The sequence below is a fragment of the Synchiropus splendidus genome, chromosome 7 (genome assembly GCF_027744825.2).
Source record: "Synchiropus splendidus isolate RoL2022-P1 chromosome 7, RoL_Sspl_1.0, whole genome shotgun sequence".
NCBI lineage: Eukaryota > Metazoa > Chordata > Actinopteri > Syngnathiformes > Callionymidae > Synchiropus > Synchiropus splendidus.
This window is the reverse complement of record NC_071340.1, coordinates 13,336,825-13,359,342: the sequence shown is the minus strand read 5'-3', so window position 1 is coordinate 13,359,342 and position 22,518 is coordinate 13,336,825. Positions and strand designations below refer to the sequence as shown.

At 42.8% G+C, this 22,518-nt stretch overlaps 3 protein-coding genes and 1 long non-coding RNA gene across 12 annotated transcripts; 2 read left to right on the top strand and 2 right to left on the bottom strand.

Annotated features, from left to right (window-relative positions):
• Positions 1 to 712: 712 nt before the first annotated feature.
• LOC128762995 (Rieske domain-containing protein-like) lies at positions 713 to 4,368 on the bottom strand. 4 transcript variants are annotated; one of them, XM_053871669.1, is made up of 5 exons: positions 2,758 to 4,342; positions 2,465 to 2,537; positions 1,516 to 1,736; positions 1,380 to 1,414; positions 713 to 1,147 (listed from the first exon to the last, which is right to left on the bottom strand). In XM_053871669.1, exons 3-5 carry the CDS (start codon positions 1,715 to 1,717, stop codon positions 869 to 871), a joined length of 516 nt encoding a protein of 171 aa, XP_053727644.1. In that variant the 5' UTR covers positions 1,718 to 1,736; positions 2,465 to 2,537; positions 2,758 to 4,342; the 3' UTR covers positions 713 to 868. The 4 variants fall into 4 exon arrangements, with proteins under 4 accessions (XP_053727644.1, XP_053727647.1, XP_053727645.1 ...); XM_053871672.1 differs by lacking the exon at positions 1,516 to 1,736 and having other exon boundaries at positions 2,758 to 4,368; XM_053871670.1 differs by lacking the exon at positions 2,465 to 2,537 and having other exon boundaries at positions 2,758 to 4,346.
• Positions 1,761 to 10,579, top strand: LOC128762994 (uncharacterized). Of its 3 annotated transcripts, none has more exons than XM_053871666.1 (15): positions 1,761 to 1,806; positions 3,027 to 3,159; positions 4,447 to 4,541; positions 4,614 to 5,219; positions 5,300 to 5,462; positions 5,607 to 5,704; positions 6,613 to 6,831; positions 6,989 to 7,076; positions 7,156 to 7,277; positions 7,776 to 7,884; positions 7,950 to 8,021; positions 8,092 to 8,201; positions 8,281 to 10,047; positions 10,116 to 10,209; positions 10,283 to 10,578. In XM_053871666.1, exons 3-15 carry the CDS (start codon positions 4,483 to 4,485, stop codon positions 10,376 to 10,378), a joined length of 3,603 nt encoding a protein of 1,200 aa, XP_053727641.1. In that variant the 5' UTR covers positions 1,761 to 1,806; positions 3,027 to 3,159; positions 4,447 to 4,482; the 3' UTR covers positions 10,379 to 10,578. The 3 variants fall into 3 exon arrangements, with proteins under 3 accessions (XP_053727641.1, XP_053727642.1, XP_053727640.1); XM_053871667.1 differs by lacking the exon at positions 1,761 to 1,806 and adding an exon at positions 2,537 to 2,846 and having other exon boundaries at positions 4,592 to 5,219; positions 10,283 to 10,579; XM_053871665.1 differs by lacking the exon at positions 1,761 to 1,806 and adding an exon at positions 2,537 to 2,846.
• On the bottom strand, positions 5,250 to 9,166 carry LOC128762996 (uncharacterized). The gene is made up of 3 exons (XR_008415601.1): positions 8,763 to 9,166; positions 6,930 to 7,356; positions 5,250 to 6,811 (listed from the first exon to the last, which is right to left on the bottom strand). It is a non-coding gene; the product is annotated as an uncharacterized LOC128762996 (long non-coding RNA).
• A 379-nt stretch (positions 10,580 to 10,958) lies between the features above and the next one.
• On the top strand, positions 10,959 to 22,227 carry LOC128762780 (ubiquitin-associated protein 2-like). Of its 4 annotated transcripts, none has more exons than XM_053871285.1 (29): positions 10,959 to 11,058; positions 12,646 to 12,786; positions 13,214 to 13,291; positions 13,410 to 13,520; positions 14,473 to 14,632; positions 14,762 to 14,839; positions 14,965 to 15,028; positions 15,219 to 15,307; positions 15,399 to 15,451; positions 15,532 to 15,593; positions 15,666 to 15,888; positions 15,964 to 16,213; positions 16,280 to 16,414; positions 16,486 to 16,619; positions 16,699 to 16,928; positions 17,017 to 17,242; positions 17,326 to 17,365; positions 17,467 to 17,593; positions 17,771 to 17,828; positions 17,992 to 18,211; positions 18,418 to 18,509; positions 18,667 to 18,717; positions 18,814 to 18,892; positions 19,015 to 19,215; positions 19,297 to 19,464; positions 20,514 to 20,618; positions 21,011 to 21,084; positions 21,223 to 21,414; positions 21,487 to 22,227. In XM_053871285.1, the coding sequence occupies exons 2-29, from the start codon at positions 12,691 to 12,693 to the stop codon at positions 21,577 to 21,579; spliced, it is 3,489 nt and encodes a 1,162-aa protein (XP_053727260.1). In that variant the 5' UTR covers positions 10,959 to 11,058; positions 12,646 to 12,690; the 3' UTR covers positions 21,580 to 22,227. The 4 variants fall into 4 exon arrangements, with proteins under 4 accessions (XP_053727260.1, XP_053727261.1, XP_053727262.1 ...); XM_053871286.1 differs by lacking the exon at positions 10,959 to 11,058 and adding an exon at positions 11,093 to 11,331 and having other exon boundaries at positions 17,470 to 17,593; XM_053871284.1 differs by lacking the exon at positions 10,959 to 11,058 and adding an exon at positions 11,094 to 11,331.
• The last annotated feature ends 291 nt before the right edge of the window (positions 22,228 to 22,518 follow it).

The window sequence follows — 22,518 nt, the reverse complement described above, 5'->3', positions numbered from 1 at the left end:
TATAGAGAGAGAGGTCAACACCAACCCAGAGATGATAACCAAGGCCCTGATGGAAACACTCGACCAGACAGGGACAGAGGTGTCACAGTCCACCATTGTCCGAGTCTTGCACAGAGGAGGTCTCCATGCACGTAAACCTGCTCAGTAAGAAACGTCATCTGAAACAAGATCCCTGCTTTTGGTCAACTATCCTGTGGTCCGATGAGACAAAAGTTGGAGTTATTCGGCCATATGGATGCTCAGTATGTCTGGAGGAAGAAAGGAGAAGCCTATAGAAGCCAAAGAACTGACCCTACTGTCAAGTATGGTGGGGGAAGCATAATGTTATGGGGACGTTTCTCCTCCAGTGGCACAGGGAATCTCATGATGGTCCAAGGAACCATGAAAAAGGAGGATTACATCTGGATACTTGATGAAAATGTGAAGGCATCTGGTGTGAAACTCCAGCTTGCCCCCCACTGGATGTACCAGCAAGACAACGATCCTAAACACACTGCTAAGGTAGCGAAGAAATGGTTCAAGGACAATGATGTCAATGTCCTGGAATGGCCAAGTCAAAATCCTGACCTCTATCACATTGAGAACTTGTGGCATCACTTGAAGAGCAGAGTAATGGCGAGGAGACCAACAAACCTGACTCGGCTTGAGGCATTCGTTGGCAGAAGGTCATGGCTTCGTTCTGATCCTTCATGCACACACACACTTCACGATGCCAACGCAAAACATTTATTTAGAGGACGTCACAGATTGGACAAAAAAACATAATTTTCAATCACAGTCACATTATAAAATCTTCCCTGGATCACATCTTGGAACATCATTAATTTCAACATTTTTTTTGGGACGAGTGTCGTCCTTGACTGAGCAGTTACGTCTTGGGTTCGACCTTCAGATGACCATTTATGAATCGCTCCGTCTGATAGTTATCCGATTCGATCGGCTCATTTGAGTCATTCAGAGTGATGTATAGATCGTCGTTGACTTCCGTGACCTTGTGAATCCTCTGCTTGACTCCCTTAGAGCGCCAGAAGGTTCTCAGAGGTCTGGCGGTGGGATTCTCCACGGCTTGGTAAAGACCTTCCCCTTCTGCCAGTGTGATCTTGTACTTATGCCAGGGACACACAATACACAGCCTGCCATTAAACTCCTGTTGAGAGAAGATACATTTGTAAATTCCATATATTATTTGTTCACAAATGTATTCACATCACAGCCAAAACAAAAGGAATATTCTGATATCTCCCGATACCAATAGGAAGATTCTGATATCTCCCAATATCAGAATATTCCTTTTCACAGAACAAAATTGATGCCATTGCAATTTTAGGGAGGCATTTATAATGTGATAACATACATAACATAACGTAACATAGAGTCACCTCAATGTCACCTAACTCCAGAGCTCCGCCAGCATCTATAGAACAAAAGTATTGGAAACCATGAGGACAAAGCATACATGACCGTAATGTTCACACACAGCCACGATAAAAACGTGACGAGGCAGAGAGCACCTACGGTAGCAGCGCTTGTCCATTGCATGAAAGCTGCCTTGGTGGTATAGGACCAACACATCTCGACATCCATTGACCAATTTGGTCACCCTACCAGTTATGACAACATCTTTCTTTTTCCCAATGAAATGTGAACCTGGGGGGGGTGAGGATGAGACTTGTGGAGGTGGGGAGGAGGTTTGACAAGGCTCCACCTCTGAAGACATCGTGACTACTTCCCACTTCCTGGATGCAGCAATGACAATAATTGCAAATGTTTAGTCGTGCACCACAGCTTATGTTTTGAGAGTGAAAGGTAGGTTTTTCCTTTTTTCTAGCAAGTTTCTGAAAGCTTCAATGGAAACAGTTAATTGTTTTTTTTGGGACAAGGTCAAGTCTTCTTTAGATCCATTAAGTTTGTTTAGAACAGTTTTGTTTATTGAAGTTAATATAAATGCACTTCAATTAGTCAATTGTATTGTCTTTTTTTAATTTCCAGTCAGTGGTTGCCACAGAAATTCAGCCTCATTCCTCTTGTGCATCTTTCCTATTCACACCGATGATATTCATAGCCTCCTTTATCCCAGCCTTTATAAACCTCAATTTAATCTAGTCTTCTACTTCTAGAGCCCAGTATTTCCATCTCTAACATTATCCGACCAATATATCCCCATCCGTCCTCTCTACAAGTCCAAACCTTCAGTCTGGCCGACCCAACTTGGTTTTCAAACATTTCTACATGTGCTGTCAAGGTGAATATTAATAATTATTTGGTCGAACATCTTTAGCAAGCCTTATCTGTCAGATGTGAAATTGTTCCAAGTGGTTTTTGACATTAGAGGTCGTGGGAGTCTTTAAAAATAAACAAAACATAATATATTAATCTAATTGCCGATTATAAAACACAATTTTTATCTGTTACGTATCTATGCCTTTGATCCATTGTTGACTCGACTTTATGATGTCATACTCACTCTTTAATACAGAGTCCGATGACTGAAGCGTGTTACCATGGTGACGTGTCCTACCGCGCGAGCGACGTGACACCTAATTAAAACGGATAGTTACACAAACGCTAGACACGTATAATTCACAGTTCCACGGAATATTCTTTAAGCAGCGCGGACAGTCGATAACACTAGTATTTTGGCGTGAATGCGGAAGGGGAAGCAAGTTTTTGTGTTACATTTAACTAGGTCCGCTGCAACACGGCGTCGTTCACTGCCTCTGGCGTTGCAACTTATATCAACAAATAAGATATACTGACCGACATGCTTTTTTTTTCGGACATATTTCGCCATTTTTGAAGGGACTCTATATGTGAAAGCGAGAAATATTCGGCGTCATCAGATACAGGTCAGTGAGCGCTCACTCGGTCAAATGTCGCGCTGCGGTCTGTCGGGGCTTTTATTTTGCCTCGTCTACTTGCTGGGGATTAAGTTCACGGGATTATCCTCTTTCATGCATCACTGAGCACGTTTCACCTACTGTACGTGAATGTAGTATCACTACATCGACTGTTTTTGTCTTCATCAGAGGCGGAACCATTGAAACACGACCGAGGACAGTTTCTGTTGCCATGGTGATAGATAGTGGTCGGAAGCTGAACTTTTTACCATATTTATCCCTCACAGCAGAAGAGTTCTATGTTCATCAGCGTCATCGCAAGGTATGAATTTGTCGCTAAATAATTTTCTATTTAAAGCTAACACGAAAGACATCTTACAATAAAATGCTACTAACAGTAAACTATTTTAATCTCACGTATAAACGACAAGTTCTTAATCATAACGGTCGCCCGAGCCGTTAAATATAGAATAATAATGACCTAGATGGTGGGAATTTGTAAGATATATTACACATCTTCCATCCAGAGAGGGTTGAATTACAGCAAACTATCTTTATAAATATTATAGGACTTTTTTAGGTTTGGTAGGAACAGTCTTGAATGGTCTTAAGGCCTTTCTCTACAATGGTTTTCTGACCGTGCCTCCTTATGATGGTTTCACCAAGGTTGTATATACTGCCAAGTATTTTGAAGCTTTAATCTCATAATTTTTCTCTTACATGAGCTCTTCTTACCTGAACCCCAGTGTAGCATCATTGCCATTGATCAAAGCAGAGGAGGGAAAGGGAGTAAGGTGCATCACTGCTTCCTATAAGTCACTACAAGAATTGACCAAATTGCACTGAAAACAAAGCTTTTCCAGTAGCCAGACATCTGGCCGGATAAAAATGAGGAGGAACATGGATTGTTTTAGTTGGGTTCTCACTTTTGCATGTTAGCCAAACATAGATGGTTAAAAATGTTACTCATCTCATTTATTAATTTTATTATTTATTAGAAGTGTTTCAGTTGTCAATATGTTTGTCTTCATCTTCTATGTCCAGTCAGTTCTCGCCATTTTAACCTGACTAGATCATTCGACCTAGTGATAGTGGTCCTCGTAATGTCCTCCTATTTCACATGAACCTCATTTGTAGTCTTTCAATCGCAAACACCCAAAAGTGAAACAGTGATTTACATAAGGATATAAGATTATAATCAAAGAAACTGACCAAAAAAGATTTTGCTATTCACTGTATTATAGCCAAGTCTGAGACGTAGAATAACAGACTTATTTAATTTCACCTGTGTTCGTGCACAGTATTCTACCAGCTGCCAAGCAGCAGTCAAAATAGCGACAGTTGCTCACCAGCCAATGCTATATATATTTGCAAGAAATGCATGACACAACTGCTGTGGCTCTGTGCTGGAAGCGTGTCAGATTTCAGCATCGTGCAGTGTGTTTTGCTTTCTGCTTCTACAGGCCAGCATGATTATATTGACACAGTAGCCAACCAGTAGCTCATGAGAATGCTGCACACTAGCACCCTGCCGTTGCTTGTTGATTGAATGGTAAGGCATAAAGTCACAGAGTTACCATCCTGCGTATCTATGTTTTGTTTCCATCAGATGAGACACTGAAGAAGTGAGGAGATAGAAGTGGAAATGGCTCTCTGCCTCTTGGATTGTCTCAAAGCTACTGGGCTTCAGCAGCACTATGAAAGGTAAGAACTGCAAAATGGAGCAGATTATGCAGAGTGCCATCTGTGGACAGTCTCCTTCTCATCTTTTGCAAGGTTTACTTCAATGGGGGTCTGTCGAGCTGCACATCTTTCGACAGTGACCATGCAAGACTATCCCACCCTGGGAATATGCAGCATGAAGGACAGGATCCATCTTTTCCATTTAATTCAGTTCATCAAAAGTCTTGACTTGGAAAACCCTGAATACAGCGATGCTGCAGAAGAGACTGATGCCAGCAAGAAATGTTTGACACGTGAGGCGTATAAGAAACTGTCTTTTTGCATCAAACGTCTGGACTCTGGCAAGGAATCCTTCGATTCTCCCACTAAGCATGATTTTAATCACAGAAAGGAAAAGCCCGTGAGCCGTAAAATATGTTCGCCATTGGTCCAACCCAATGTACAGCTGGTGTACAACAATGAGGCTGATGTGTACAGCTATTGTTACACCAGTCCAAGCTTAACAAAGGGAAGTTCTCACTCGAACAGAGTGCCGGATAAAACTGCAGCTTCCAAAAAGTTGAGCCTCCCTCTGATCAGATGCAAAAGAAAAATATTAAGGATACGACAATTCAACCCAAAACTGGTTTATGAATCGCTGCCAATGAATGGGTACAACTATGGACTTCCTCTCAGCAACCCTGTTGTTAACAAGGAAAAGTGAGTTTCAGTTTTTTCATTTGTTGTTTTTTTTATTTTTTACAAACATTTAATATCTCCCTAATGTGTGTGGTTTGTAGAAGAGCAGGGGAGCAGCGGATAAAGGTGTGTGTGAGGAAGAAACCTCTCATGTATGAAGAGAGCCAGACAGGAGAGACAGATGTTGTCACTGTCGCAAATGGAGACTGTGTGATCGTCCACGAGAGCAAAGAAGCATGTGATTTAACACCATATACACAGCTGGTAATCATTCACACGCTTCGGTGTCACTTTCAGACATCAAGGATTATTGCTCTTGTATTTTTGGTTAAACCATTTACATAGAAATACTATAATGTTAGAAATGAGAGAAGTTTAATTTTGTTTTCTACTGTTTTTGTCTTGCAGCACAAGTTTTACTTTGACCAGGTTTTTGGAGAGGAAAGTACCAATGAGGATGTGTATCTGAAAACAGCCTACCCTCTGGTCCGGCACACACTGAATGGGTATGGAAGTAATGATTTTGTTTGCTTGTTTGTTATAGAATAATTTGTTACAACTTACAATGTTAATCATGTGAGGGTTTTGTTTATGTATGTTGAAGTACAAAACACTTAATGCTTCCAAAGGGGGCAATTGAGGTTACAGGCGCATTCTGTTGAAGGGAAAGATATGTCAGCTGCGGTGGAGCTTTGGATGGAGTCCCACGAGTGCTTTGTCTCTTATGGATGAGATAGCTATGAAATTTCCAAAGCGTTAATGTGTGTATTAGGGGTGTAGAAAAACATCGATCTACATTTTCACATTAACTTTATTTCAGGATAGATGACAATGCAGACTGGTCACGATTTATCCTTGCCTGAATGAGTCTCTTCATTCATATTATATATTTTTGTATTATAATTTATAGCTACTAATAGCTAGTTTAGTAATATATCAGTATCTTGTTGAGGTTAAACAAAAATGTCCTGTTAAACATCTGATGCCTTTCATATTTAAATGTTATGGATTGGTGTACTGCAGTACAGATTGCAGATTGTGTTTTACTGCAGCTGTGTATTGTCATTCAAACATATCAATATAGCATTGTATCGTGATGAAGTTGGTGATTAACAACCCTAAATACATGTATTTTGTATGTATTGAGCTGTCCTCTTCCATATTTATGAATTTGAATCTAATTATATTTTAAAATTTTAATTTAATTCTATGGAAGCATATTTTTATCTTTATTTACACATTTGTTTATTTCTGTACTTTCCCCCCTACATTCTCCCCTCTTCCATAATTCCATGTCGTGTAAAACTCAACTCACAACTGTGAATAATTTCATCTCAATCTCCTGCCTTGAGCTATATAGCAGACAGCAATTGTTGTGTCTAACGTACTTCCTCTGATGTTTGTCTCGCTCCAGTGGCCAGTCCACCTGCTTTGCTTATGGACAGACTGGTGCCGGGAAGACTCACACCATGTTGGGTTGTGCACCCGGGAGCCTGGGTTTGTACACTTTGGCAGTTCGGGACATCTTTGCTCACCTCTCCACCCTGCAGACACCATGTCCCTTGACTGTGTACGTCAGCTTCTTTGAGATCTACTGTGGTCACCTGTATGACCTGTTGGACCACAGGAAAAGGTGATTGTTAAAGCAATGGCTGGCTTTTAGTTTAACATTCTTTATTGTTGTCTTTCTGCTCCGTCGACTACACACAAAAGCAGTAGATAGATACTTACCTCCCTGTAACATTCCACCCCAGAGACAGCCTGAAGTGTTTCTTGCTCCTCTGCTGTAGGTTATATTCCAGAGAGGATGGGAGGAAGGTGGTCCACATCGCAGGTCTGGCTGAGGTCAGAGTTGACTCTGAGCACGCGCTTCTGCAGGTTTGACTTTTGCTCTTCATTTTTGCCACAAAATATTTGACAGAAACCTCATGCTGTTTTTATGTTGCCTGCCTCTCAGGTGATCACTCATGGCACAGAGTTACGCACTCAGGGGGTGAGTGGTGTGAATCCTCAGTCCTCTCGCTCGCATGCGTTGCTTCAGATTCAGCTGCGACATCCAGATCAGCTGAGGGCTGGCAGGTGAGAACGTTCTTCTTTGTCAAGTTGGTATCTTCTGTCTGTGTTTCAGTTGGGTGTCCTCTGATTTCCTCCCACATTCCTAATACACACAGAGGTTTGTTTCTGAATCTAAACAGAACTGAATGAAATGAAGCGCTCAAAGTACTGTGTGTGGTATCAGACTGATATTGATATTGCAGTAGCTACTCTCACGTTTGAAAATTCCACCCACAACAGCATAAACTAACTCACACATTTTACTATATACTACATATTGTCGGACTCAAGAGATCGATTCTGAATAAAAACTGTGGATGAAATTGGCCGCCTCAGATTTTCGTTTTGTCTTTTCTCATCTCGAAGAACCACCATGAATTCACACAGCTGGAGATTTAACATCATGCTGTGAGCTTCACACACTTCAAATTAGTCACACTTATTGAGACGTTTTCTGCAGTTAGTCATCACTCAAATTAATCCGAATTTCTTGTACGTATAATTTGTGTCTGTCTTCTTCAGGATGTGGTTTGTGGACCTAGCAGGAAGCGAGAGGGCATCAGACAGCCAAAAACAAACAAACAGGCAGAGTCGCATGGAAGGAGCCGAGATCAATCAGAGTCTGCTGGCTGTAAGTATATGCTGAGACAGCTCTCCACAACTTTGATTTCAACGGTCCTTCTTGCTCCCTCTCAGCTAAAGGAGTGCATCAGGTCACTTGATCAGGAGCAGTCGCACACGCCCTTCAGGCAAAGCAAACTTACTCAGGTATTTTATGAGTCAGTCTGTGGGATGCACATAGTCTGGGTTTTTAAAAATTAGACTTTGTTTCTCTTAGGTTTTGAAAGACTCGTTTCTTGGTGATGCAATGACGTGCATGATCGCCAATATTTCACCTCGTCTGTCGGCGACGGAGCACACGCTCAACACACTAAGATATGCTGATCGGTGAGTATGGATTTGATTTTATACATACTCTTGTTCTGCTTTCGTTTTGAGTAACATACTTGTTTATTTGTTTTCACAGTGTGAAAGAGTTGAGGAGAAGAAAAGTTGCAAGAGCACGAAACTCTGCTTCTAAATGTATCATGACTAACAGCAAGAGTGGACTCACCAGTGCTGCTACCAAACAGATAAGGCCTTCACAAAGGTCAAACAAGTGGGCCTTTGACCAAGACCAAAAAAACTCTGGGGTTCTCAGATCCTCACCACTGACGGTAAATCAGACTGTGAAACGAGGAACTGGATGTGAGCAGATACCACCAGTCCAGACTTTGTCTGGAGTAAGTAAAGTGATGAATAAGAGGGAGTGTGAAGAGAAGGAAGAGGCAGACAACAGACAACAGAAACACCTTTTCTCTAGTCAGAAGTTCGGTCAGCACCACCAACTGCACAATGAAGGATCAAGAACAAAAAGAGAATGCAGAAGAATAATGGACCCAGAGGCAGTCCACAGTGTCAAAAAGACAGATGAAGAGAATGAACGTTTGAGATTGTATCATCACCAACTTCAGGAGTTTGTTCCGTCGTCCGCCATGTCCTCCCCAAAACAGTCTTCACTGTCTTCGTCTCTTCGTTCATCGAAGAGCTGCTCTTCACAGCAATTTATCCAAGATGCTTTAAAATCAAACAGAAAAGGTTGTGACAAAAGGGAGGAGGTTTCTCGCCAAAATGATACTTTAACTGTTAAAGTCCTGTCAAAAGAGGGTCCTAGAGCTGTTTGGGAAGAAATGAAGGTGTTGGGAGTGGAAGAAGAGAGAAGTGAGAATGGAAGAGCTCCAGAAAAAGCCTCAGGAATACAAGATCATCTTGATATGGAGAAGGGCAAGACAAGACGGGTTCAGGGTTGTGATTCAACTGCAGCCTCTTCCACATCTAAAAAAAGCAGCAGTTATCCCACTGTTGAACCAGTGTCTCTGCAAACTGCCGCCGAACGACCCCTTTCTCCTGTTTCTTCGTCTAAACACACCTTACACCTGATGACAAATGCTAGTCCTGGATGTGTTCCCTCCTTTACAAGATTACAAAAAGGCAAACAGGAACCAAGCCCATGTGTCAGCAGAGAGAAGCGGCGTTTTTGTGTTGATAATCTCCGTGTTTCATCTCCCCTCTGTACTGCTCTCACTCAGGATATATGTGGGTTACATAGTGAGACTGTGATAACATCAGCAGACCTTCAGATTCTCAACAAGATGACGGCTGGAGAAAAACATGCTGCTCAGGGGAGAACTTATACTTTGCCAGAGACATCTAACTATGCCACTGACCCACCAAGCATCTCTATGCCAGCAGATCAGCAGGTTGCTCCAGCAAAACTCAACCGCACGTTCTCCTTTTCTGACTCTGAAGAAGAGCAGATAAACAACAAAGCTCCTGACCATGATGTGGACTTGTGTCTCGAGGAGGCATCGCAAGCTACAACCAAAAGTTCTCCTTGCTCACCGACATCTTCAGGAACTTATAGCGTGGCACACAAGAACTGTCCTACTTCAAAACACTATAAAATAGGTGTGAAATATGAAGATCACAACTCAGAATCATCGACCAGCCGCCAGAGTTGCAGATCAATGGCTAACTTACTAACAAGCAGAGACTCTGGATTTTCAAGCCATTATGACAATGGATGTGATGCCACAGGAGCCACGCAGAGTTGCGCCCCAGTGCACCACCAAAAGCGTGAGACACATGGTCCCAGAAAATCTGCTCCATCTGTTCGTATAAACAGTCCTTTGGAGTCCAACATCAACATTCAGGAAAAGAAGCACACAAAGTCATCGACCATGGTTCAAGCTCAGTAAGTAACAGAGTCACAAATCTGGATTTAACCTTCCAGTTACATCCACTTTTTCTCCAACACTTCAGATGCCATATTGTCCAGGCCCATGTGACGCAGCTGAAAGAGATGGAGGTTCTATCTCAAAAGGATGAGGAGCTCTTGAGCCAGCGAGAGAATATGGTCAGTGACGTTACTGCATCGTTTCAATCACATTTAATATGTCGAGTCCTAAACATCCTTCCGTTTCTTTCAGTCATTTGGATTCTACATTCAGAAGCTGGAGGACATCATGAAGAAAAAAGCACAGTGTGTCCACAACATGAGATACAAGCTGCAGCCTTACTTATAAACCAAAGACTGTTTATTTATTGAAGGGTGCCGTTTGCAGGCACTAATTTGAATATTCATTGATTTGTTTATATGAAATTATTTGTCATGTGGAAATGTTTTGTAAACTAAAGTCAAGTCAGTGTTTTACTTGGAATGAAACTGTTTTGAGAGTTTTCTATCTTCAGCCCTCAGTTCAACCACAAAATGGAGACTTCTCAAGAAAACGTAATTAAATCCAGGATATGACGGGTGTGGTTGCTAGGTCTATTCTCAATTTTATTATCTTTTTTTTTTATTATTTTAGTTATGGTTTTTCACTTGTGTTTAATAGCTGAGGTACAGGCAAGCACAGCTGTTCTGGGGGAGACTTTGTGTGATGATCACACAGAGGAAAAACTCGCTGTGTATTCATTACAAGTAATTTTGTGGAATACAGCAATAAGCATGACGTATCAAAGCATCATCAAATTACCTATTCATTGACGAATAAAGGACAGACAAAAGTCTGTCTTTGTCGCACGTTCCAAGGAAGTTCAAAGCTCCGTAAAAATGACCTTTGTACATATGTCTATAATTATGAAAAAGGGAAAGAGTCAAACAAATGGTATAAGTTGAAAAAGCAACGCAAATTAAACGGCAATGGCAGAGATATTCACTATTATACAGTCCATGTGACGCATAAATGGATTTTGAAAAAATGTAAGAAACGTAACATACGCAAGTAATATGTTATTTACTCAAAAAATGGATCCGTACATTTAAGTAATTCGCACATTCACGATGCATCCGGATGGACGACAATCTCCATACAGCACGCGGATCACGGCAGAGCGCCGTGCACGTCAGTACGAGCTTCGGAACCATCTGACCATTTTGGGAGCCTCTCATTGGCTGTGTCTTCTTCACAACGTTGAACATCGGCGCGGTGGGTCACGTGACGACTGCTGCTGGCTGAGCGAAGCGTGTTAGCAGGTAAAGAAACGAAAACAACCTCGTTTTTCGTGGCCAACTTTAAAAAAAAAGTTGCGATATCGCACACGAGTCGGTCGATGAAATATACGTTTGTATCTACGTTTGTCTTAGTCACCCTGCTCGGGTGTGTGGGTGTTAGTCGTAAGCTCTCCTAACTTGGCGTTGTATCCGTGCAGGCCCCTGGTTCACATGCCGGCGCAGTTAGCATTCAGCTAACGTTTTTCCTCAGCGTTTTATTTTATTTCGCCTCGCCTTTTACTCTCCCATATCATTCTCCATAACCGACTCAAAACGTTTTATTCACCCTGTAAAATCCACGTCCGATGGTTTGTTTTTAACCGTAGTTTATTCCGTAGTTTCATGTTCGGCGTTAGCTTTGTCTCTGATCACAAAAGGCGAGCGTGCGCACTTGACATTTTTTCTTGTTGATATTTTGCGCCACATGTTTGATTTTTGGCCGCCAGAGTACGTATAATGTGCATATCATTATTGGGGCTAACATGGCGAAAGGACTCTGGTATTTATGAATGTTCGGTCGGTTGTGCGAATCGTACGCGGAACAAAAGGCGAGCAGGGACTAGCCCAGCTAACATTAGCGTGTGAGCTAAAGTGAAACAAAGTGCGCTGCGTTCGTTTGTTTTTGATTCGGTTTCGCCCATTCGCTGGATTCAACACATCACGCTTTATGCTACCAATTGAATATTTTCAGTACAGTTATCTATTATGAACCTCGATTGTGTTCAGAAACGACGCTATGACGTATATACCACTAACTGATCTCATCAACTAATGTATAGATTCAAAACTTGAGTCATGCCGAATAAGTTTTCCTTTGCTACATTTTAAAATGATAAGCTATTACCTTTTAATCTTTAAGCTATCTAGCACGTTTCTGTGCTATGTTTACTACCACTGCCAGCTGCAACTTATATTAATGGGCATCCGGATCCGTCTTATAAAAGCCAGAAGTTCAACTGATGTTTGATTAAAGAGTAGATTCGATTTTCTTCTGTTTTTTTTGGCAATTTATTTATTCCCACCCTTAACATCTGTGTGTCAACACTTGTGTTTGTGTAGAGGCAACAGTGGGAGGATTGTAAGACGACACTTGGATGGTCCCCCCCTTGGTTAGCTAAATTTAACACTGGCGATGGAGGCGACAGATGGGGTTATAGTCTTACATGGCAAACCTCACAACCCTGCAACTTGCAATGCTTGCGTACCGTTCACTGCACTGTTCTTATGAATTCATTGTGTTTATTCAGCACCATTAAAGGCTGCAATAACAATTAATTTGACTTCTCTTCTCTGCAGATTTTTTTTCTATTTTGTACATACATTGTTTTGTATATACTGTATATGATGACATCAGTGGTCAGCAATCAAGCCCGGGGAAATCGGGACAGAACGCTGCCCACGTCCACACAAACAACACAACCACAGAAACAGATACAGGTTAGTCACACTGTTTTCACATACATTATGAAGTGTACCTATGTAATTGTACTTTTTATGTGATCTTTGAAAGCAAAAGTGGACACTAGATAGTTGAACATGAGTGTAGTATGTTTGCCAAACATATAGTTCTCACCCTCTTTTGCGAATGAACATTAAGCAAGACTTGACTTCCTGTGGAAAATATGGTGCTAATGTCTACATGAGAAAGGGGGCAGTGTACAGCCAGATGCTTTTTAGATGTGGCTTTGTGTCTAACGTCATTATTTAAGTGATTTGTACTCAACGCCTTTAAATTCCCTTATTCCATTTTTGTGCCTTTTTGGGTTGAGTCATTGTTGTGTCTGCCAGAAATGTAATTTTCTTCCTTTTCATGTTATAGATTTTTTTTTCTAATTGTACCATTTTTGCTCTGTGCCATCACCAGGCCACAGCGGAGCAGATTCGTTTGGCCCAAGTGATCTATGACAAAAATGATGCTGTCTTTGAGGACAAGGTCAAACAGGTAATGTTACAGCTTGTGTGCTTGCTGGGAGAAATTCTTCTGCCTCATTTTATTGTCGCTTTTAGAATGTTTCATTTCAGAATGTTCATGGATTGCTGTTTTTTATTTTGCTATTCAGCTGATAGAGGTTAGTGGGAAGACTCAAGATGAGTGCATGGTTGCCCTCCATGACTGCAACGAAGATGTTAACAGAGCCATCAATTTCCTGCTGGAGAGCACCTCTGACACAGTAAGTGTAGTTTAAATTGGTATGTCCGCATGTCTTGGCTTGTCTGAATTATTAGATGTTTTTATTTTTCTATTGGAGAATTACTTGATAAAATGTCTTTTTTAGACAGAACATTTTTTAAAATGCTTTTAGCTTGTGGGAAGAATAACGGCAGTCTAATCTATTAAAAGGGCCTTACACGATTGTCTAGGTTGTGTTTGAATCATAAGTGTTCTAAATCTTACAATAACCTATTCCAAAGCAGCACTAATTAATTACATGAATGAAAATGATGACTTGTTTACCGTGCAACGTTGCCAGAAAAATGACTAGAAATGACAACCCCACGCTTAGTGGAACACAGCGGTGTTCATGGCCTTTGGCAAGATGGGTGATTTTGTTGTGGTATCTGTGTCTGGCCTAGTTAGGGAGGTGATTAAAGAACAGCTCACTGCGTGTACATTGACAAAGGAAGAGCTCTGTGTGTGTCTACATCAACATAAAGAATGGTGGCGAGAGAACATGGAATAGAGGCTTCTGCTTGACCTGATGAGGAAATATTTTAACTTACAAGTTACAAACAGATAATTTTGAGGATCAACCATGCAGCCACAATCTCCTGCTCCATGACTCTTTGACCAATCGATTGCTGTGTTGCAGCAGTGGGTATATGGTGAGCGGCAGCACCTCCAGATGTGGAGAATGAAAGGACAAAACCTTGTAACATTACTTCAGTACAGTTACCATAACTTCAGCATTAGTATGGTTGCCGAGGTGATATGTGCCGACTCGGTGGCGCAGATACCATTTCCAGTAGATTTTTCTTTTTATTCTGTGAAGAAGCCAGGTATCAGGTTCAGGCACTGTTTAATATAAACAAACATTGCATCGGACACTAAATGGTTGTGGATTTTAATTTCAGTATTTGTCATAGAGCTATAGATTCTATTTTTACATGATGTTGAATTTTCAGAACTCCTGGGAGACGGTTGGAAAGAAGCGAAACATTGGGAAAGAAGGCGGCCCAGTGGAGATTAAGGAGAGCAGAGAAAAGAAGGGAGTAGAGAGGGAAGGTGGGCGTGGGCGTGGAGGGTCCAGCAAGCGTGGCCGAGGAATCAGCAGAGGGCGTGAAGGTAGGTGATGAATTTTCTTTGTCCTCAGTGGCAATCATGAAGTCAATTTTACATGAATATTTAGTCATAAAGATTTGTGGGCCTTTGTATGACTTCATTTAACTAGAATCCCCATTGTTCTTGATCTAGGTCGGTCAGAAGAAAATGGGTTTGAGGTTGTCCCTGGTGAGAGAGGGGGTGACCGTGGTCGGAGAGGGAGGGGGAGAGGTAAGGTTTGCTGAATTTGCAAATCCATTGTAAGACAATGGAAATTACGACGCCTTGTCACTTGTTAAGTCTTAGATATCATAATGTGGCAGCTTCTAACTTCCTTCTCTGATTTGCATTCACAGGTGTTGGCGGTCGCGGAAGAGGGAGAGCAGCTGTTGGAAACAGGTTCTCCTCGCAAGGCATGGGGTAAGGATGTGTTGTATTCTGCATTTGGCAAGCGTGGTAATTGTGAGGTAGTGATGTTCACTCAAGCACATATCTCAAACAAACGTGTGGAAAAAAAGTTACTGAACCTCTTTTATGGCTGCATAATTAGTTGATTGTATTGCGCTTTAATGTTCATTTTTTTAAAACATCTTTCTGCCATGACGTTTAGCACCTTCAATCCAGCTGACTACACAGCTAATTCTGGTGGACGCCATGAGAATTGGGAGGGGGATGGCCATGAACCTGCTGAGGGAACTGGTAAGAGAGGTTGATGGCAGCTGTATTTTATTTTATTTTTTTTTATGTGCATCACCCTATACAATTTAAAATTCTAATTTTTGGTACTTAGGAACATGGAGTGGCAATCTGGAAGACTGGGCATCAGAAGACTGGAATGAAGATGTAAGATATTTTTGTCAATAATGTAGCTACAACACAATTGTGATTTAGTTGATTCTAATTTTTAAATTTTCCCTCTTCAGTTGTCTGAGACCAAAGTGTTCACTGCCTCGTCTGCTCCAGGGAACTCCACAGCAAGACACAAGTGAGTCATATTTGCTGGTGATAAATCTTGATTGTTTTAGAAATCACCTGCAACATGATCTCCTTTCTTCAGTGTTGAACTGGGAGGTACACTGCCAAAGCCTGCAGTGGGTTCTGTGGACAATGTCTTGAGTTCGATTGTAGATGGGCCATCTGCAGAGGACTTGGGTCAGAGTCTGGTTTTCACCAACTCCCACCACAATGGACGCACTGCAACACACAGCTATGCACATGCTACAGCCAACAGCTACGCCCATGCCGCCTCTGCTTCTACGACGTATGCTAACGCTGCCCTGGTATGTTAACTGTGACTGTCTTAACTTTTATGTTTGTGGTCTCCCTTGATCTCTTAATCACGTTTTTCCTTTTAGTCATCAGTACTGGGTTCTGGATTTGGGTCTCTGAATACCCCCAAGCCCACGACCCCCTCTGACGTCAGAGCGGTTGACCAGCTGAATGGCTCTCGTCTTGGTCAAAGGTCCAACCAGCCACTGGCCATCAACAGTAACATTTCCAAAGAATCTGTTTCACCTCCTGTTCAGAGCCCTGCTCCTGCCACTACTCAATCTGTGGAACCCAAACCTCAGAGGTTGGAGAACGGCCCTGTAAATAACATGCACAGTAAGTTCAACTGTCATGGCCTGTACACTGTTGTGCTTTTTATTCATTGTCATCTGTTTGCTGCAGTGGAGATGAAGCTTCAGCCAGAACCATCGGCTGTGCTCAGCCAGCTAGCACAGAGGCAACAGTCATCAATGATGCCCACTGCAGAGCCTCTGGTCCAGGCTCACTCGCATGTTCCTCAAGTTCCTACACCTCCAGGTAACACACAATCAAACTTTTTTTCTTTTTTGCTTTTCTACATGTTTTCTTCTCAACCTCTCCCCTCTCAGGTCATGAGTCATCTGTTCTATCTGGAAGAGAGGGAGCTTCTCCGGGAGTAAAGCTGCCAGACATGGAACCTCCTATCACTGAGCCTCCACGGCAGCTGAAAACACAAAGGCGAAGAGTTCCACCACTGTCAAAGGTTTTGTCATTTCCATTCTATTTTCATGACTCGACACCATCTCATAAATTCCTAATGTTTTGGCACTGTCGATCATCAGATTCCATCAGAGGCTGTGGAAATGCCGGGCTCAGCTGACATATCTGGGCTGAATGTTCAGTTTGGAGCTCTTCTGGACTTTGGTTCTGACACTGGGGGTGCAGCAAATGATATGGTACAGACGGATTCGGTCAGGGACTCCGTTCCAACTCAGAGTCCACTCTCTGTACCATCTGTTGTACCAACTAAGCAGCTACAAAACAGCCTCTTTCCCAAACCTGCAGCAGTGAGGTATCTTCGTTGTTTTTGTGTCATATTCCTGTTTTCCAGGCTCATTTTCATTTATGCACGTCTGATTTTCTCCATCTGCTTTGAACAGTGACCACATGAACAGCTTACAATCAACTGTTTCGGATCCCAGCTTCCCCTCTCCATCTCTGGGCTTGCCAAGTGCAACACAGTCCCCTTCCCTGACTCTTCAAAGCACTGCCCCTCCTCCCTCATCTGCAGCTCCTGCTGGAAACCGCTTGGAGAGCAGTGTCCCGAGGTCCATGCCGCCCCATCTGAGCTTCTCTCAGAATAAGGATGCTGCTGTACCCCTCACAGTAAGGAAGATTATTCAAAGTCATTTGTCATTATTTTCAAGTAAAAGCTGAGGACTGATTTTCCTACTACTATCTCCTGCTAGAATGGCTACAGTGGAATGAAGATGCCGACCACACAGGACTGTAAGTAGATTCATTCAAAATATAAATACATATTTCATAATGTGAGTGTCAGTGTCATTGCTTTTATGTTGTATGGCTCATGGGTTCTTTCTGTTTCAAAGCAGCTACATCTCCCAGGACAATGAAAAATGATTCACCCATCATGTCCAGTGAGAGCGGCACCGCTCATCACATCCCCTCCCCTGCAGTTACCCCCTCACACTCTGCACCCATTCCCGCGCTCACCAGGTAAAGACTCCTGCGACGCCTGTAGAGCTTAAATGTTTGAAGATAGTGATGGTTACAAGCACATATCTTAATCCCTGTGTGTAGAGATATCTTTGGCTGAATCTCGTAACTGTCAAGTGTTTTCCTCCCGTGTGTTTGGTTTCTATTGCTGACACACACTTTTTTTTTGAATCTCAGCCATGTTACTGCATCACATTCATCTGTACCGGCTCAAACAACAAGCTCTTCCTTACCTGTAAGTTTTGATTCACTTATTTTTCATGTGTAGAAATTATACATATCGATAGGAGCCTGTGTCTCTTTAATGTGTGACTTGTCCATTTGTATTGTTGATTTTATGCTTTGACTTGGATCCTGCGTCGAGGCAGCAACAACTCACGCTTGCCTTTGACCTTCAGATGACCAACGAGGAGAGCAGTGGCAGTGTGCCCGCTTTTACATCATCTACTCAGGTTCTCAATCCCGGTCTTTCATCAACTCAAGCTGTCAGCAGTTCAAGCACCAATGTTCCTCACTCCTCTGGGGCTCCGGGTCTGACTCCTAATGGCACAAATTCGTCCACCAACACCACACCGTCAGCAGCAGGTGCTCGCACCGCTCCACTGCTGACCAACTCTGGTACGTCGCCTAACAATTTCCAATTATTTCTCGGCTTCTTTTTTGATAATGCCAAAAATCTTCATTCACATCCTCCTATTTTTTTTATATCTTGTCGTCTTTACAAACTAGTGAGAACATCTGATAAATACTAATATTGGATTAAACTCCTGTTCTTGCCAAATGATATATTTTGTCTTATTTTAAAACAATTTTGCATTTTTCAGGTAAAGCTCCTCCTAATTTGGCACAAGGAGTTCCCCCACTTCTTGCCAACCAGTACATCATGGGGCCTGGAGGCTTGCTCCCTGCCTACCCGGTAAATCTTGTCTAGATTTCAATTTGTTTGGTCTTTTTCAGTTATTTATTGCCTTTCTACAGTATTTTTGTACCTGGTGGCTATTTTGTATTGAACAATTGTGAGGATTAATCTGTTGTTATTATCTGGCTTTAAATGTACTTTTTTAATCCAACAGCAGATCTATGGTTATGAGGACCTGCAAATGCTGCAGTCTCGACTTCCAATGGTAAGTCTTTCTTGTGCCCCACTTCAAAATGTCTTTTGCCCAAATCTGAAATGCAGCAGTAGTTGGAGCATATTGATGACCTTTTGTATTTTTCAGGACTACTATGGTGTAACATTCCCAGGAACGACTGCCTCCATGCCAGGAAGAGATGGCCTCGCTAACAATCTGTATTCTGGTACGTTTTCAAGATTTCCAAATGTTAAGAGTAGAACTTTCTGAGCGTTCCGAGTGTCTTGACTTGGTCACAAGATCAATAGCAAATATTTGACATCCATATAATCTTCGCCTCCTGTCAAGGTGAGGCAACGAAATTCGGCAGAAACGACTCCTCACCTCCTGCTCCCCCAACGAGTCTATCGTCAGCCAGTGTTCAGTCCCAGACACAGCAAGCACCACAAGGGGGCGCTCAGGGGCAGGGCCAAAGTCAGAATCAGGCCCAACAGACTCAAAACCAGGCTTTCCTCAACCCTCCGCTGCCGCCAGGTTATGGATACACTGGTAAGGAGTAATATTTGTGATAGCAGTTACAACCTTAGTGTCATCTTTCTTACGCCTCAACACTGTCACAACGTGTTGCAGGTTTGCCGTACTATGCTGGTATGCCTGGAGTTCCATCGGCCTTCCAGTACGGCCCTGTTTTTGTACCTCCTGCTTCGGCCAAACAGGCCACCATGGGCATGGCTAACCCATCCAACCAGTACCACCAACAGCATCAGCCCAATTACGGACAACACACATACGGCGCAGGTAAGCACACCACATCTGCACCGAAGACTTGTAAATTGAACACATTAGACAAACGCTATCATAATACATTGAATATTTTAGATAGAATTCTGCCTCTCGACCAGCCATTGCCTATAACCGAATCAGAATCCTACATGTACGCTGTCAGTTAATGTTGGAGGTTAGAGGGTTTTATGAACATGTTACCAAACATCAGAAGCGCAAGCCATAGTCGGCCCTTTGATGCCGGTTGTTTTATGAAATGTATGTACAAATATAAAAGAGCGAAACACTAACAGTGACTTAAGTTAAATATTACTATAAACATTTTTCTTGGCGTTGGTTTCCTGTGATCGTAACTGTCCTAAATGCAGGTGTGGGAACTGCCTTTGAACTAGATTAGGTAAAAACTTGAGCTAGACGCTGTGCTAATAACTGTCACTTTGTCACTGGATGTATGTTACAGATCTGATGGGCTAACAAGCATCAGGACTGATTACATTTGTTGTTGCAGCAGTAGTGATTGGCTGACGGGTTTCATGAGACAGTGTCTTCATTGTCAATCCTCAGTAGGTGGCGCTTTTGTGAAAAAAAAAATCGTAAAAGGTTGTGAGATTCCTTTAGACTGTTTTTTCAAATGCACTGGCCTCTGAGAATATACGCACTGTCTCATGAAACCCCATATGCTCCATTGGCAAGTTACTGGTAGCAACTAATAGTCTTGATATGACTTGAAACTGATTCCAACCAGTCAGTTGTTGCTACGATTAAGACCAGTGTTCTTCCTCCACATGCTGCATGTGTATGGGATTGGGCCTTTGTGTGTTTTTGCTTGTGCTGCATGCATATCTTTAAATCCCCTGCAGAGTTTCAGACACAGCTAAAAAAAAAAAAAAACCTATGGCCATATTAGTCAGGTTACCTGACTGCCTCTCTCTCCCCCACCCTACTCTCTTCTTTCTCCTCCTTTCCACCTGTCTTTTCTTACTTTTCCCTCCTCTTTCTCGTCCCTCTACCTCTGCTGGCTGTGCCTTCTACCCTCTTCTGCACTATCACTACTCCTACTTCAGCCTTTGATGACCTGTCTCAAGCCCATGGTGGGGAGTACAGTAAGGGAGGGTACGGAGGCTCTGCCCAGTCTCAGGCCAAGTCAGCGGGCAGCGGCCCAGGGAAAGGTACATACACACACCACATGTGCGCACAATGAAAACACAGGAAGTCAGCGGGTGTTCATCAGTGGAGAGGGGGAGATTGATAACCAGATATTTCAGATGCTTCTGCAGTCGACAGTGTTCTGGAGGAAGGTGTGTATTTGCATGCCGAGTATGTGACTGCACTTGTGAGTCTAAATAAGTTGACTGGAACAGGAGAAGTGAGCGGCGCATCAGTGTGCCTCCGTGCTCATACTGCTCCTTCCCACTGGCTGTTCGCCTTCTACTAACAAGAGTTATCAGTGTCTCAAGTGAAGAGACAGTTGTCCAAACATTAACCCTGTTGTTTCCAATTTTTTTTCCTATTGCCTCTCCCCCTGTCAATCTTTTCCCCCCTCACGTTGTACCCGTTTCAGCACCCGGACTGTCAGGCTCGGGGAACCAAGGGGGTGTTCCTGATATGGGTGGATCTATCTACAGCAAAACACAGGTGAGTGACTCCGCTCATCTTTCTGATGATGACAGCATATCCCACAGCTCTGTCTACTTTAAAGGATTGACACACACATTTTAACATGTGGAGACTGCTCCACATGCTTGTCTCACCTGGAATATCTTTCCATTTCAGTCATTCGACAAGCAGGGTTTCCACACGGGGACACCGCCTCCCTTCAGCCTGCCCTCTGCACTGGGGGGAACAGGCCCTATGAACCCTGGTGGTGCTCCAGGATACGCCCCCCCACCCTTCCTCCACATCTTACCCCCGCACCAACAGCCCCACTCACAGCTGCTGCACCATCACCTCACACAGGACGGACAGGTAAGTCTGCCATCCAGAAAAGCAGTGTTCATCTGTGAAGGTGTTTATCTTAACATACACGGTTCCCTTCAGGGCGGAGTCCAGCGCAGCCAGTCCAGCAGCATGCAGCAGAAGACCCAAGGAAGCAAATCCAGCTATGGCAGCTCTCCCTACTGGGGAAACTGAGAAATGTTTCTACACCCTCCGACAGAAGGCGACATGTTCACAATCCCGTGTTACACTGAAACCATCAAGATGAACAGCCCTCCCGCTCCCCCACCTTCACAAGTCCTCATGTGTCCTGGGTTCTCTCACGCCCACTCTGCAAAATTGGTTGTACATGTAAGATATTTATGTATGTATTTATATATATATACTGTATATGTAATAGTAGAACTTAAAATGTGGTTGCTACATTTTATTTTTGAAGGACTTTTGTTTACTTTTCCAAAACTACAGATTTAAATGTTACATAAAAGAGAGAAAGGGATAATGGTGAGAGAAAATGGAATCCTTCCTGGCGAAACCAAACATGAACAGAGAGCTTATAGCACTGACGAAATGAGGACATTTCAAATGGGGGTGGGGTTTATAACTAACTGCGTTCGTCTCTTTACCTTCCTTGTTTCCCGAATGACTTGTTTCATTCTCCAGACGTCATTTTTATAGCTTTCCGTACTTCCTCCCACGCATCTTCTCGAAGGCCGGCCTGTCTCCTGCTCAAAGCCTTCTCTTCATAGACAGATCTGTCCATCTAAATTTTGTATTTTAATTTAATTTTAATTCTTATTGCCCGGAAAATAAAGGTTCTAAGCAGTTGGTACTTCTTGTGGTTTTATTTGCTCCGTAGCTTCCGAGTTGACGATGCATTGTTTTCAATGACGTTCGCTGGTGTGACGAAGAAGGGCCAGATAACAAATCTCTTTAGAATTAACCAGCGCTGAATAGTCATCCCGAATAGTCTACTCATCTTAAACGGTGTATACGCGGTTCACCACTAGATGGCGGCAGGGGTTCGACTCTACTCCACGGACCTGCTCAGGTGAGCCAAGTTAGCTCTGAAGACGATATAAACTGCTCATACTTTGACCTGCACTTCGGTGGATCACACACGACTGACTCATG

Excerpts from the sequence above, each read along its gene's own strand:
- LOC128762995 (XM_053871670.1), bottom strand. The coding sequence starts at position 1,717 with ATGTCTTCAGAGGTGGAGCCTTGTCAAACCTCCTCCCCACCTCCACAA. Across the intron at positions 1,415-1,515 it reads AATGGACAAGCGCTGCTACC|ATGCTGGCGGAGCTCTGGAG; the intron begins GTAGGTGCTCTC and ends TTTGTTCTATAG. Across the intron at positions 1,148-1,379 it reads TGGAGTTAGGTGACATTGAG|GAGTTTAATGGCAGGCTGTG; the intron begins GTGACTCTATGT and ends TTCTCTCAACAG.
- LOC128762994 (XM_053871666.1), top strand. The coding sequence starts at position 4,483 with ATGGCTCTCTGCCTCTTGGATTGTCTCAAAGCTACTGGGCTTCAGCAG. Across the intron at positions 7,077-7,155 it reads CTGAGCACGCGCTTCTGCAG|GTGATCACTCATGGCACAGA; the intron begins GTTTGACTTTTG and ends CCTGCCTCTCAG. Across the intron at positions 10,210-10,282 it reads TGAGCCAGCGAGAGAATATG|TCATTTGGATTCTACATTCA; the intron begins GTCAGTGACGTT and ends CGTTTCTTTCAG.
- LOC128762780 (XM_053871285.1), top strand. The coding sequence starts at position 12,691 with ATGATGACATCAGTGGTCAGCAATCAAGCCCGGGGAAATCGGGACAGA. Across the intron at positions 13,521-14,472 it reads TGGAGAGCACCTCTGACACA|AACTCCTGGGAGACGGTTGG; the intron begins GTAAGTGTAGTT and ends TTGAATTTTCAG. Across the intron at positions 18,212-18,417 it reads TCCACTGCTGACCAACTCTG|GTAAAGCTCCTCCTAATTTG; the intron begins GTACGTCGCCTA and ends TGCATTTTTCAG.